Source organism: Puntigrus tetrazona, chromosome 3, assembly GCF_018831695.1.
Source record: "Puntigrus tetrazona isolate hp1 chromosome 3, ASM1883169v1, whole genome shotgun sequence".
Classification (NCBI taxonomy): domain Eukaryota; kingdom Metazoa; phylum Chordata; class Actinopteri; order Cypriniformes; family Cyprinidae; genus Puntigrus; species Puntigrus tetrazona.
The window spans coordinates 16,972,510-16,985,948 of record NC_056701.1 but is presented as its reverse complement, the minus strand read 5'-3'; the positions used below and the strand labels follow the sequence as shown (position 1 = coordinate 16,985,948).

Below are 13,439 nucleotides of genomic sequence, written 5' to 3'. Positions count from 1 at the left end.
CGTACTTCCTCTCCTCGCGCGCTGCGTTCTTTGATGCGGTTGATGTTCGCTCTATTTATGTTGCTAACTTATCGCGGCTTGTTTTGCTTCGTAGCTAGTTAGTAGCCTCCCCGGTTTAACCCCGGCGGTGTTTTGTTTTAAATAACGTCGTCGGTGCGCGTAAAACGTTTATACATTCGCGTCTTGTGCTGGATTAGCCTGCTAGCTCATCGCCATTGAAGTTCGCGCTGTTAAAGTTATTGACTGGGAAGGCTCAAGGTTTCTTTCCTCCTCAGCTCGCCTATCAAGAACATCAGACGAAATCTAGTTGGCAGGCAGTCACAGGTTTTAAGGTCGGAACTTGAAAGTGTTGGATTTATGGTTGGTGTCGTAAAGCGTGTCACAGGTGAGTTCAAGAGTGTTTGTGCCATGATGGCTGCCCCTTTTTTTGCTATCTTTGCTTTAAGATAGATGCCTGAGGCCACTGGAAGTTTGACGGGGCTGTAGAGCACTGCAGTGTTTAATTAAACCTGGAAAGCATAGGTTTTAAATGAGCCGTTATTGCAGTGTAATTGACACGTGTCCCTTTAAAAGAGATTAATGTCGTTGAAAATGTTCAGTTCTGGTATGGTAACACACGTTTTACAGTGTACTGGTCACACGTTACATGTAACAAGTCAATTATAAATATTTGCAAGTGACTAATTCTGTAGTAAATACATATGCCGTTCATTTAATATATATTTACATTGCAACAAGAACACTTTGAAAATAAATTGTAACACTTTATTTTAAACTGCCTTTGTTACTTGTTACATGTTACATGCACGCACTTTTATAATCAAAAATAAATATACACCTGCAATAGCCCTAATCCTAACCCTAAACACAGTACATGTCATGTGGGTAATTAATGTTACTCAATACTTAAATGTATTACACTGTAACAAACACAACATAAAATAAAGGGTACCTTCAACATTGAAAATGTTCAGTTCTACTATGCTAACACTTATGTTACAGTGTTTTTTGTCACATGTTTTACGTTCACTAACAGTTATGCATAGTTACAAGCATTTAATGCTAGTAAATGTTTAATATTTGTTTGCTTATGCTGTAACAAGAACACCTTAAAATAAATAATTTTAAGCTGTCCTTGATACACTTTATATTTACTTACTGCCGTTTATAACAATTAACTATTTATGATTACATGCAAGCAACCCTAAACCGATCTTTATAGTAAACCATATAGTAAGTACATGCAGTTTATTAATATTACTCGGTACTTAAATGTATAGTTAGCCTACACTGTGGCAAGCACATATTAAAATAAAGTGTAACCATGTAAATTAATCTTTTTGTGTAATAGTTTAGTGCTATAGAATTTAGGTTGGGAATATGCTTGCTTCCTGTGACAAGTGGTAACACAAAAATTATTTTGTTAGATACATCTGCTATGGTTTGACATAGTAAAATCCACTATTCTGAGAAAACTCTATAATATATAAAATGAGTTATTGGTGGCACTCTTTTGTCCATTTTGTAATGCTATTTTGTTATTATGGTTATCTGTGTTTGCAAGTAGAAGTCTTTGCATCAAGTATATGGTTCTTGAACATATCAGTACAATTTTATACATTTTATGCTGATGGTGCTGAGTGTTTGTGAATGTTTTTTCCCATGCTCCTCTCTCTCTCTTCTCTTATAGGAGGAATTCTTTTGCAGTGGCATTAATAGAAGTCTGGATATAAACTTTCTGCCTTGTGGGCTGTACTGGGACAGGGTGCAGGGACATTGTGAGCATGAGCGTAAACGATACGGGCTGCTATCTGCCAGACGTGGGCGGCAGCTTCACTGAGGATGCCCCCAGACCCCCGGTCCCCGGGGAGGAGGGCGACCTGGTGTCCAGCGATGGACGGCAATACAGCCACAGCTTTTACTCGTCTAAGAGCGAGAGCCTCAAGAACGAGACCTCCATAGCTACGCCCAGAAGACCCGATCTGGACCTGGGCTACGAGCCCGAGGGTAGCGCTTCCCCGACGCCGCCCTACCTGAAGTGGGCCGAGTCCTTGCACTCGCTTTTAGACGACCAAGATGGCATCCACTTGTTCAGGACTTTCCTCAAACAGGAGGAGTGCGCCGACATGCTGGACTTTTGGTTTGCCTGCAGCGGCTTCCGCAAGCAGGAGGCCAACGAAGGCAACGAGAAGATGCTGAAGCTCGCCAAAGCCATTTACAAAAAGTATATCTTGGATAACAATGGAATTGTGTCCCGGCAGATCAAACCGGCCACCAAGAGCTTCATCAAGGACTGCGTAATGAAGCTCCACATCGATCCCGCTATGTTCGACCAGGCGCAAACCGAAATTCAGACAATGATGGAAGAAAACACCTACCCTTTGTTTTTAAAGTCCGACATTTACTTGGAATACACCCGGACAGGCGGAGAAAGTCCCAAACTGTTCAGCGACCAGAGCTCGGTGTCAGGCAACGGCAAAGCTCTACCGGGCTACCTGCCGACTCTGAACGAAGACGAGGAATGGCGCTGTGACCAGGAACAGGAGCAGAACCACGAAAGCGACCCCACTCCCAGCAACAGGCTGACCCAGAAGCTGCTCATGGAAACCGTGCCTCAGCGGGTGGCCAGCAGTAAGAGATATCAGGACAACCGTGAGTACAGGTAAATCCCTGCAGCTTTGAAAAGCTTCTCTCCCTTCTTCCATCCCCCTTCCCCCCTCGCGGTGCAGAAGAAAAAGATAAAAAGGGAATCTGAGTTAAGCACAGCCTTCCACAGGAGATGAGAGGAATGCAGTATAGGCAGAAACCTCTAAGTAGCTGCGACTGAGGTAGCAAGACAGATAGTGGGTCGCAGCGTTGTCTTTGCCTACTGCGAGTTGGTGCAAGTGGGTACCCTTTGTGTTCTCCATGCAGGTGTCTCTTGAATGGCAGGCTTTGCAGCAGAATAAAGGTTTCTTCAGGAGAACCACAACATGGATTCTCTTTAGAATGTGCACAAAGGAAGAAACTGCATTGAATATTTTGTGAGATAGAAAGCAAGAAAGAAAGAAAGAATGCGCACGCTCCAAAAAAGTTTTTGCGGTATAGATTGAACAGATGCGCTCAGGGACGTTTTGTGCATCTGATCTAATGCACTTTGAAGCCCGCAGCTGTGTATAGATTTGGTTTGTATCTGAATGTGTTCAGATCTCTATCTCTCATACCACCCATGGTTTGCACGCCGGGCGAGCGTATTGGAATGTATGCTTCAGGTATTGTGTTTTGTAATGAATTTTTTTTATTATTTTTTTTGCGCTCAGACATTCCCGAGGCATTCCTGGCCACCGGTTGTGATGGCCTATTGTGCTCTTTTAGCGCACGTGTCTTTCTCCTTCATATCGTGCATCGCAACGACATCGTTTAATCTGGAGAGACGTGGTTTTTAAGCCGTGCTGTGAAATTTACAGCAAATCACTTGATGCATCAGAGCCTCGAGTCCCTCCATATGAGCGAAATGGGATTTGGAGATGTGACTGCTAAATACTTTAATCCTTGTCCTGCTGGAATAGAAAGCGGTGCATGTGGGCCTTTGAACAGCCTCTGCTGAAGATTACAAAGCTTTCCATCCTAGATTTAAAAGCAAATATCGACAGGTGCTTTCACAATGACATATCAAAGCAATAAGCCGCTCCAGGTATGAGGCGTTCGTACATTTTTACCGTGGTAAAGTCACTTTTTACTTTTGCGCGCACTGTTATATTGAAGCTCCCGCAGCTTTTTGTGCAGTAAATGTGCAAGCTTTATTTGTCTCGCGTGTCTATTGCACAAATTTATAATTGAATATATGTGAATGGTTCAATGCATTTTTCCCACATCTGTCAAATGGTTTTTGTTAGTATCATTTAACGGTCTACTGTCTAAACTATTTCATCACCCTCTGGATCTGACTTTCTTTTGTGGAACGCAAAAGACGATATTTTGAGAAATGTTTTAGTGTAGTTATACAGTGAAAGCCAGTGGTAACCAAATCATTTGGTTAAACAAAATTTTCTTTTGTGATCTATAGATGGGGAAAAAAAGTGACACAGGTATTGAATGACTTAAGGGTGACTAATAACAGAATTTTTTTTATGCCTTTTTTATGAAGTGATTTTTATTCTGAGTGAGCTCTTTAAATGTGTATAAATTAGTGGCTCTCAGCCATTTTTTTTTTCCAGTTTGTAATTTAGTAAAAAGAAAATTTACTCTCAAATTCTACCTGATAAATATTTATAAAAATCCACATACAGGCCATGAAGTTTTTTTGTGCAGATGCATTACTTTTCAATGTCTAATAATAACCCTTTTTTAAAGACCATGGCACCTTTGATTTCTCATTTAAAGAAAGGCCTTGTAGAGGATCGAATAAGAAATCTTAATTTTGAGATGTTTTGCTTTGTTAGTTTTTTTTTCTTCCGTATTTTAAATAAATGCAAGTCATCTGCAGCCCCTCTATTGTTAAGGCCCCCTGGTTGAGAAACACTGCTGTAAATGCATTAGTTTAAACGGCCTATTACCTTAAATCTTGGCCTAAAAGATACAATAAAGTGGCAATAGCAATCGTTCGTAAATAATCACAAAACGGTTGTCCGTTTACATCTGCGATGCATATTAATTTTAAATGGCATTTTAGCAGAGACTTTGAATGCAGGTCATCCCCTCAGAATCATTTTCTTAATGTGAATTTCTGTATTAGTACAGCATGTTTTTCCTCTCTCTGTGCTAAAGCTTAAATTCTAAGCGGGCATGGAGGAGCAGGAGGAGGATTTACACAGCCTGATTTAGCCTCTGTAAAATGCTCAAGCATACATTGTGCTCCTTTGCTCTGATGTGCTCAACTGCACTGTGTTCACTGCTGGCACTCCTCCCGCAAAGAGATTGAAAATTGCGGAAATCTACCCCTAGAAGTTGACCCAGTTTTCTCTCAACTGTCTGAGACAAACCTTGACATCTGTTGATGGTGCAGTAACCCTGTTCTGTCCAAAACCTCAGCGCTTTAGATGTTCAGGTGAGGTATAAAGATGAGAAAGATCCCCAGGAGTGTTCTGAAAGGAAATGCACCTCTCTTTGAGATTGTTTTGCAGCATCTTCTTCTTCCTTTCCTCCCTTTGACTCGCATCTTCTCCCGATAGTTTATGTTTAGCATGCGGAGGGCTTTGCGTAGCATTTTAATTTTCGAACGTCGTTAAAGGGTACCTCTTTTAACGAGCTTTAACAAGACAAAAAACGAAAGACTTGATGACAGATTGATATTGTTAAACCGCAGAAACACCCTCCACTCTCCACCCAGCTCAGCGTATATGTTCCATTGCCTCTGGACCTGATGTGTTTTTAATTAGCGGGAGCAATGCATTTGTGAGGCTGTGTTCAAATGATTTTTTCATTAGGCCTACATGAAGTATTTGGCCGGAATTACAGAAAGACATCACTTTTATTTTTTAAATAGCCTTTTAGGTAAATGCTTTAGGGTTTCATGCATGTAAATTTTGCAGAAGTCATATGTCTTTGATTTGCTGGCAGAAAAAAGGAAGTGAGGGAATTCAGAAGTTTCTCGGTATGGAAATGTACTGCCAGTTAGTTTGGTAATAAAGCCACAGCGACTGTCTATAATGTGTATCGTTAAGTCTTGAAATAAATCCTAGGCTTTACCAAGAGCAGTGGTCAAAATATAAATCTAATGCTAGAAGAGGAATTTGTTCCAGCAGGAATAAGTATGAAAATCGTTTTTTTTTTTCCCCTCTGTGCTTTTGTTTTTGATCTCTTACACTGAAGTAGGAATGCACAATGTGCCTTATTTGTTATTGACTGATATTACGGTTTTATTTTTTTGCTTATTTTTTAAATATTTTATATATATTGTTTGATGGTATTTGCAAATTTCCCCTATATTTAGGTTTAGATGGTCTTTGCAGTGACTGAAAGTTAATCTTAACAAACACCGTTAAACTCCAATACTCATGAGGAAATCTAATGGTAAGATCTCAGATTTTTATACGGTATGTTCTAAAATCACCTGGACCTTTTTAGTTTAGCATTTTTTAAAAATAAAAAAATGCAGTAAAAAGAGCAAACATTTTCTAATTAAAAAATGTGATTTAAAGCAGCTGCTGTTATTAGATTGTAACATGTTTTTATTCCTGTGTTGGTTAAGATGAATTATCAGCATTAATACTACAGTCTTCAGTGTCTTATGATTCTTCAAAAATAATTTAAATACGCTCATTTAGTCCTTAAGAAACTTCACTTATGTTAAAAATGGCTTAACATTTTAGCAGAAACTGGGATTCTGGGATGAATAGAAAGATAATTTATTTGAAAGGTCTTTTGTAACATCATAGATGTCTTTTAATGTCACTTTTGATCAATTCATTGCATCCTTGCTAAATGAGAGTATTAGTTTCTTTGGGAAAAAATCTTGTTGACCCAAATCTTTTGAAAATGCTTACAGGCTTATTAGTGTTGTTCAGAATTGTATTGTCGGTAGGATAGAATTAGGATTATTATGGCCGTCAAAGCTAAAGTGTTAGCTCTTGTTAATTGTCGAGACAGATTTTTTTGAGAATTGTTGAGACCAAGATGAAATCTAGGTATGATAAAGTGGAATGTGAAGATCTCTTCACATAGTGTCGGTGGGTTTATGCTAGCAGGAAATACGGATTTCTTAGTATGTCGAGAGGGAAATTGCACCTATTATACGTTGAGTGTGACAGAAAGATACAACGAGGCGTGATACGACAGTCGTTCAGTAGTCGGTCAGTGATTTGTCTTTGATTTGTGCGATGCGTGGCTCTATTAGAGGTAAAGTGTAATGTGAATCTCTTTTACCTGTGCTCTTGAGCTCAGAGCTGCCTTTGAGGGTTTAATCTGCAGGAGTCTGGAGTCAGCTGTGATCACATGTAAAACGGGATGACAAAGAGCTCATAATTATTCAGAATGTGGGGAGGTGCACAAATTTTTTAAGTGGTAATGGGCTGCAAGGGGAGCCAGTTAAATCCTAACGTGCCTGCGCTTTTTATTTCTTACTCTAGCCCTTTTTTTTTTCTTCAGGATATGTCACAGTAATTAACGTGTTAGCTCAGTTGGATGTTGGCATGTGTATGTTATTGGGGGGAAGAACAGCAGATCGATTCGTTTTGAATCACAGTAATGATTCAGAGAGTCCAAATGCCCCCTGCCTGTTTTAGAGCCTTTGCTTTGTGAAGAATCAAATGGAATGGGGAATGCCGGGCATGTGGAGAGAGCTGCTGAAGGCTCGGGATCGTCTCTGAAGGCTTCTGGGTATCTCTTATACGGTGAATATTGACATGGCTGCTGCTTGAATCATTAGAAGACCGTGGATGGGTTGAGAGCGAGGGATAATCACTGGAGACTGCAGAGAGCCTGGGTCTCTCGCTCGCGCTCTCTCTCTCTTTTCTCCCCCCTCCTCTCTCGTATTCTCTATTTTTCTTCTTGTATCTGCCTCTGTCTGTTTCTTTCTGTCCCTCTGCTTAGGCTGGTCATAAAGAGATGTTTCTGTCTCGGTTTGTGAAAGGTTCAAGCAGTGCCTAGCTGTTCCCAAGTGCCACACAATAAACAAGCCTCGTATAAACAGTGCGAATACCATATTTTAAAATCATACTTCAAAACACTTCCTGCACCTTTTGTAGTCGCTCGAAAATTACATGCATGCAGTAATGAATAAGCGTGGAAGCATTTCAATTTGTGTCATACCTGTTCTTCCAGGAAGGAATCCGTAGCTCAAGGTTGACTGCTTTTTCTTTTTCCTTTTTTTTTCTTTCTTTTTTTTACGTTGCTCTTGTTTTCATCATCTCTGTGTCATGCTCATATTGGCCATCCTGGATTCCGTTACATGCCTCGGTTGGCATGATGTATGTTAGCTGGGTAAATTCAGTCTGAGGGCAGCAGCGAACGCTGGCATTCATATTAAAATGGTGTAGTATTCTTGATGACGTTTTTCATTTTCAGTTTTTAACAAAAAAAAGAGAAAAAATATAACAACTGAAATTAAAATAGATAAAGAATGAAACTGAAACCGTTTCATATGAAATTAAGAATTTCTCAATTTTAAGTAAACCTTGTTTTCTTAAGTTAAAATAATGTCATAATTAAAACTGTAAAAAATGACTTGGTTAAGAAAATTTAGAATTAGAAATGAATATTTTTTTATTTAGTAGTAACGTTTTTTTGAGCAGCTAATAAGAATTTTAGAATGGTTTCTTAAGGGTCATGTGACTGGAGTAATGCTAAAAAAATCAGCATTGAAATTACAGTAGAATAAAATATTCAAGAAGAAAACCAGTTATTTTAAATGGTAAAAGATCATTTTAAATGTTACTGTTCTTTATTAGATTAAATAAATGCAAGCTTTAGTGAGCAGAAGAGAATTCGTTAAAAAAAAATGTACTGTCCAAAAATTTTTGACTGGTAGTGTAATTGTGTGAGAAAGCAATAAAATAAATTTTTTCTACTAAGCGGCATTACCTCTTTGTATTCGGATTTGGGCACATCCCTAATGGAAAGTCTAAAAAATCTTAGAAGAAAACATTAACGGAAAAACGTTAATAGGAAACTGAATAGTTGAGTCAGGACTACCATACACTACTGTGTTTTTGTATCAAAATACTGGTGTGTTGTCCAGTGTGCACAAATATATTTGAAAATTCGATTTTTTTAATACATTTTTTTTATTGAATTGTGACCCCAAAAAATTATAGCTAAAGATTCCCACTCCTAGTAAAACAACAATTTGAAATAATTATATGCTGAATATATTTAATAAAAATGCCCAGCCAGTGAACCGTTGTACTGTGCACAAATAGTACTCCAAAATCTCTAGCAAAGCAGTAAATATGTTAGATTAGTTTGAAATAAAATGTAAAATTGCCTTTATTAGGGTAAATGTCTAAGTATGTCTCGTTTTACAATAGCATCAAAATAACATCTAAAAATGGAAGAAAGGTCTATGACTCCGTAAAGGCTGCTGTGTAATTTGCCCCCTGACTAAGCATTTTAAGAATTTACACTTTAAAAATGCAGAATTGAATCGTTAATTGATACACATCGAAATGCTTCTACCCAAATGGAACGTATTGTAGCCGTAACTGTAACTTTTCTGTTAAAAAGGTCATTTAGAAAGTAAATAATTTTCTTTTTAGATTTTTACAAAGTAAATTGTCAGTATTGGCATTAAACACTAGTAATTAAGTTATTAGGGTAACATGCTGTACAGGTCCAGTTGAATGCTGGCTTGGAGAACGGGCATTAACCCACTTATATGTTAAGAGCACTTAAGCAGTGAAACACTTATTGTTACAGTTTTCGCATGACAAGATGGTGTCCTCAACTGTGTGGTATGTTTTTGTTCTTTGTCGGCATTAACTAATTGCAAGATAATTTGGTTTCTGAGAATTTGATTGTCTGCGTTTTACCTCCACCCAGCCGAAAGTACTTTTTAAATTTTTTTTAAGGTTAATTATGTGATGAAGCTCTTGATTAGTAGTATGCTGTCATTAATAATTTTAACCCTTTAAGACAGAGACTGCCGCCTGCAACTAAGAAATAGCTGTTCTTAAATGTTTAATAACTTTTCAACTGCTAATCCCATTTGACTAGGATGTTCAGATAGGACTAGGAGCTCCCCTTTTTGGAGATATACCATGTTTCATTTGGATGTTTAGTGGCTCTGTAGCGTACGTGATTATTTCATGACATTTTGACAACATTGATTTGTCAGTAGAATCCAATGCATTTATTGTAACATAGTCCCATACCCGTGCACATGTGGGTTCACACTGGCCCACATTCAACCAATAAACATAGGTTTTGACCTTTCGAACCACTGTTTAGGATTTTTCAATGGGAATTTAAACAAGCGCAAGGTGAAAGTAAAGTATGTTGTGCGTGCATGAAAACAAACACAAAATAACATGCATAAAAGCACAGAAAAACACACAACAGAGCACTTTGACATAAACAAAAACAAGGATGAAACGGTGATACACATCGGATAAAGTAATAATTATTGATCAGATTTTAACAGCAAAACATTTTTGTCTTGTCATCTCAAAGATGCCAATTCTTGTTTTTTTTTTTTTTTTTTTTTTTATCCGGATCGGTCTCAAAACTGGTTACTTGCAATTTTTCTAGTCCCTTTTAGCATAATTATCAATCAGCTGTGGTATAATTTCTAAAAAGAAAGAAAAAAAGCACAAAACATTAATCTTTGAAATGTTTTAATGGGCCTAAAAAGAACATGCATAAAATATCTATATTAGCATACACAGACCTATGAGGAAATAATTAATTTGATATTCGCTTTGACTCATTGGTGTAATGAAACTTGATGTGAGAGCTTTCTGTATTTATTCATTACTCTTCATGATCGACAGTTGTGTGTTCATCATTCTTATTTAATCATTCATTCCTTTCATTTACATTTTTTAGCGATTTTCATCTAATTTCTAAATAGTGTTTAATGAATAATAATATTTGTTTCCCCCACAATTTTGAAATGAGGTGGAAGTATTAAGCAGACTGGTGTCGATTGCATTATTAAAAATACATACATAACATTTACAATCTGAAAGCTGAATAAATACGCTTTCCGTTGATCTTTGATTAGTGAAGACAGGACAATATATGACCGAGATGCTACTATTTGACTGTCTGGAAAAATACTGAGAAAGTTGTCCATAAGAATTTCCTAGCTATGCATTTTACTAATCAAATATTGAGTTTTGATATACCTATGATTGGAAATTTATAAAATATCTTGATGGAACATGAGCTTTAATATCCTAGTGATTTTTGGCATAAAAGAAAAATCTGTTATTTTGGCTCATACGTTGTATTGTTGACTATTGCTACTAGTATACCCATGCTATTTAATGCTTTTGTGCTCCAGGGTGACAAATGTGATGAAGTTGACAATCAGTCGAGTCGTACAGAGGGTTTATCCACTGATTGCAATCAGCTGAGCGTCCCTCATTGGTCATTTTTACATAGAAATGCGTGAATATAATGCGTTGTTTCACTGAGATGACCCATATTGTCTTGCTGATCACGTGTCTAACAGGAATCTCCTCTGTCCCATTTCTCATCAACAGACACGCGTCATGGAGGGAGCCCATCAACCCGTACTACGTGAACACCGGCTACGCGCTGGCTCCCGCCACCAGTGCCAACGACAGCGAGCAGCAGAGCATGTCCAGCGATGCAGACACTCTCTCCCTGACCGACAGCAGTGTGTACGTACACCTCTATAGTCGCGCACACACACACACACACACACACACACGGATGCATCCATCCTCGCCGCCACAAGCTGGCGGAACATTCCATCCGAGAGCTTAGAGCGATTCAGTTTCACCACGGCGTCCTGAGTCAATTTGGCAGGATTTCCCTCCTCCAAGAAACTTGCAGCCGTTTTGTGCAGAAGCCCAGATATTTCAGTAATCGAACGGAAGATGCCGCAGACAAAGCTTGATATTACTTGTCATTGGCGTGTCTTAAGCCGAGGCTGGCAGCCGTTAGCGAAGGCTGGTCTCAGAGCAGTGTCTCGTGCACGCAGAATTAGTGCCATTTTCCCCCAGCTCTGCTCTGGGAACAGAAACAAATCTGCTCTCCTCTGAGGAGGACCATCTGCTCATTATCCACACCAATGAAAGCTTCTAAATGTCATTACTTATGCTAATTATAGAGCTTCAAATTGGGAGGTATGAGGCGCTGCAGGCTGTAATTTGAAGGCATTGACTTGTTTCCCTTCAAATTAACTTTCCCTGAAAACAAAGGAAATGGCCTTCACGTTGGTACTGTACACAAGCAGGTTACGGAAGGGAACAGGAAATGGAATATAGAAAACAAACAGAGAATAAATAGTGTTTTGGCCTTAGGTGTAATCAAATTTGTCCACTCATTTCATGGCTTCCCAAATGTTTTCGGCCTCGTGCAATTATTTTAAACGGTTGACACGAGGACTTGGTCGGCTGGATAATGCGTTGCGATATTAAAATGATTTCCCGTCCATTTATGTGGTAGCACTTATAGATTTAAAGCTTTTTAAAATGTGTATTTTTAAAGTTGCTAATGTAGCAAACACTTAGTCGAGGTGCGGTCACATTAGTGAAATTTCATGGGCAAAAAAGGTCCGTTGTCAATAATGCACTGGTGAATGAAGCACAGCTCACACAAGTCAACTGGCAAACGAGGCAAATTTTCATTCGCCGGTTCTGTGCAAAATATGTATGGGGAGATCTTTTACCCTCATGCGAAATTCTTAATCGTACAGTCATTTCAATGGAAATGGGCATGTTGTCAGTGAAAATTAGCTTGACAACAGTTAACATGCCATTAGCGACTGTAGCATACCGTACATAGATGGTCAATAATGTACCAAGGTACGAAGCACATCTCACACAGAAGTCAGGTCAAGCATCTTTCCATTAATCAATGCAGCAAATAATCGAAAGGAATAGTTAACACTAATAGAATCTAAACTCTGTCATAAATTACTCGGTCTTGTATCGTTCTAATCCCGTAAGAGCTTATTTTGCCTTCAAACACTAATTATGTTTCAAACAATTGTATTATTTTTTTCAACACAAGATATTGGATTGTATTAGTTTCTCTCCCCATATAGACAGTAACACAAGATATGACACATTCAAGGACCGGAAACGTAGTAAGGACCTCTTTAAATAGTCTGTGTAACATCAGTTGTTTAACTGTAATGTTGCGAAGTTGCAAAAATATTTGTACCCATAAAAAATAAAAATAATTTAGTAAGGACCATTTTCTGTTGGCAATAGTGTACCAATCCTGTGGGTTTTTATTGAAATTAGTTTCTATTCAAAAGTTTTTCAAACCAAGAAGCTGTCCGTCGGTCAGTGCAGCAAATCTGGGTGACCAACTTGATCCAGTTGTGAATTGTACACGGTGAAAACTTTTTACCCTTCCAAAAAATAATTCATCTAAATGGCTGTACTTTTTCCATGAAACATTCACAGAACAATGGTAAATGTGACCGTCCCTTAACTGTAATTTAGCAGAAATGCACAATTTCATCATCAGGAAATGAGTTCCTTTTTTAATGCGTTCTGTGAGGATTTGAGGTAGAGAGGGTTTTAGCTAGAGGAGCAGCAACAGGGAGTGTGCTGAGTGCAGAGATGGCATGAGTGATCCGTGTTACACAAAAAAACACATTAAAGGCACATCAGGGCAAAAACATGTGTCTGAAGTGGGCTAGATTAGAGGCCATTATCAGCTGTTTGCCAGGCAGAGATGCAGGGGGGTCCGCAGCAGGACCCGGGGGGATTAAAGACTCCCTGTGCATGTGTCAGTGAAGGACCCCAAACATGCTTTGCTCTGAAGCTGTTGCCGCCACTGCCCCAGGGATTCAGTCAGATGTGGGAAGGACTGTTTTT

General features: G+C 38.6%; 1 protein-coding gene across 7 annotated transcripts in view; it reads left to right on the top strand.

The window, feature by feature from the left end:
• The window catches only part of axin1 (axin 1), a 40,819-nt gene that overhangs the window by 12,832 nt on the left and 14,548 nt on the right, over nucleotides 1–13,439 (top strand). For 6 of the 7 annotated variants that reach the window (XM_043235075.1, XM_043235072.1, XM_043235073.1 and 3 more), the window contains 2 exons: nucleotides 1,691–2,662; nucleotides 11,124–11,264. In XM_043235075.1, the coding sequence (XP_043091010.1) occupies nucleotides 1,785–2,662; nucleotides 11,124–11,264 (1,019 nt within the window). In that variant the 5' untranslated portion in view covers nucleotides 1,691–1,784. Of the gene's footprint in view, nucleotides 1–275; nucleotides 386–1,690; nucleotides 2,663–11,123; nucleotides 11,265–13,439 lie in introns of all 7 variants that reach the window. The other variant, XM_043235071.1, reaches the window with a different exon arrangement.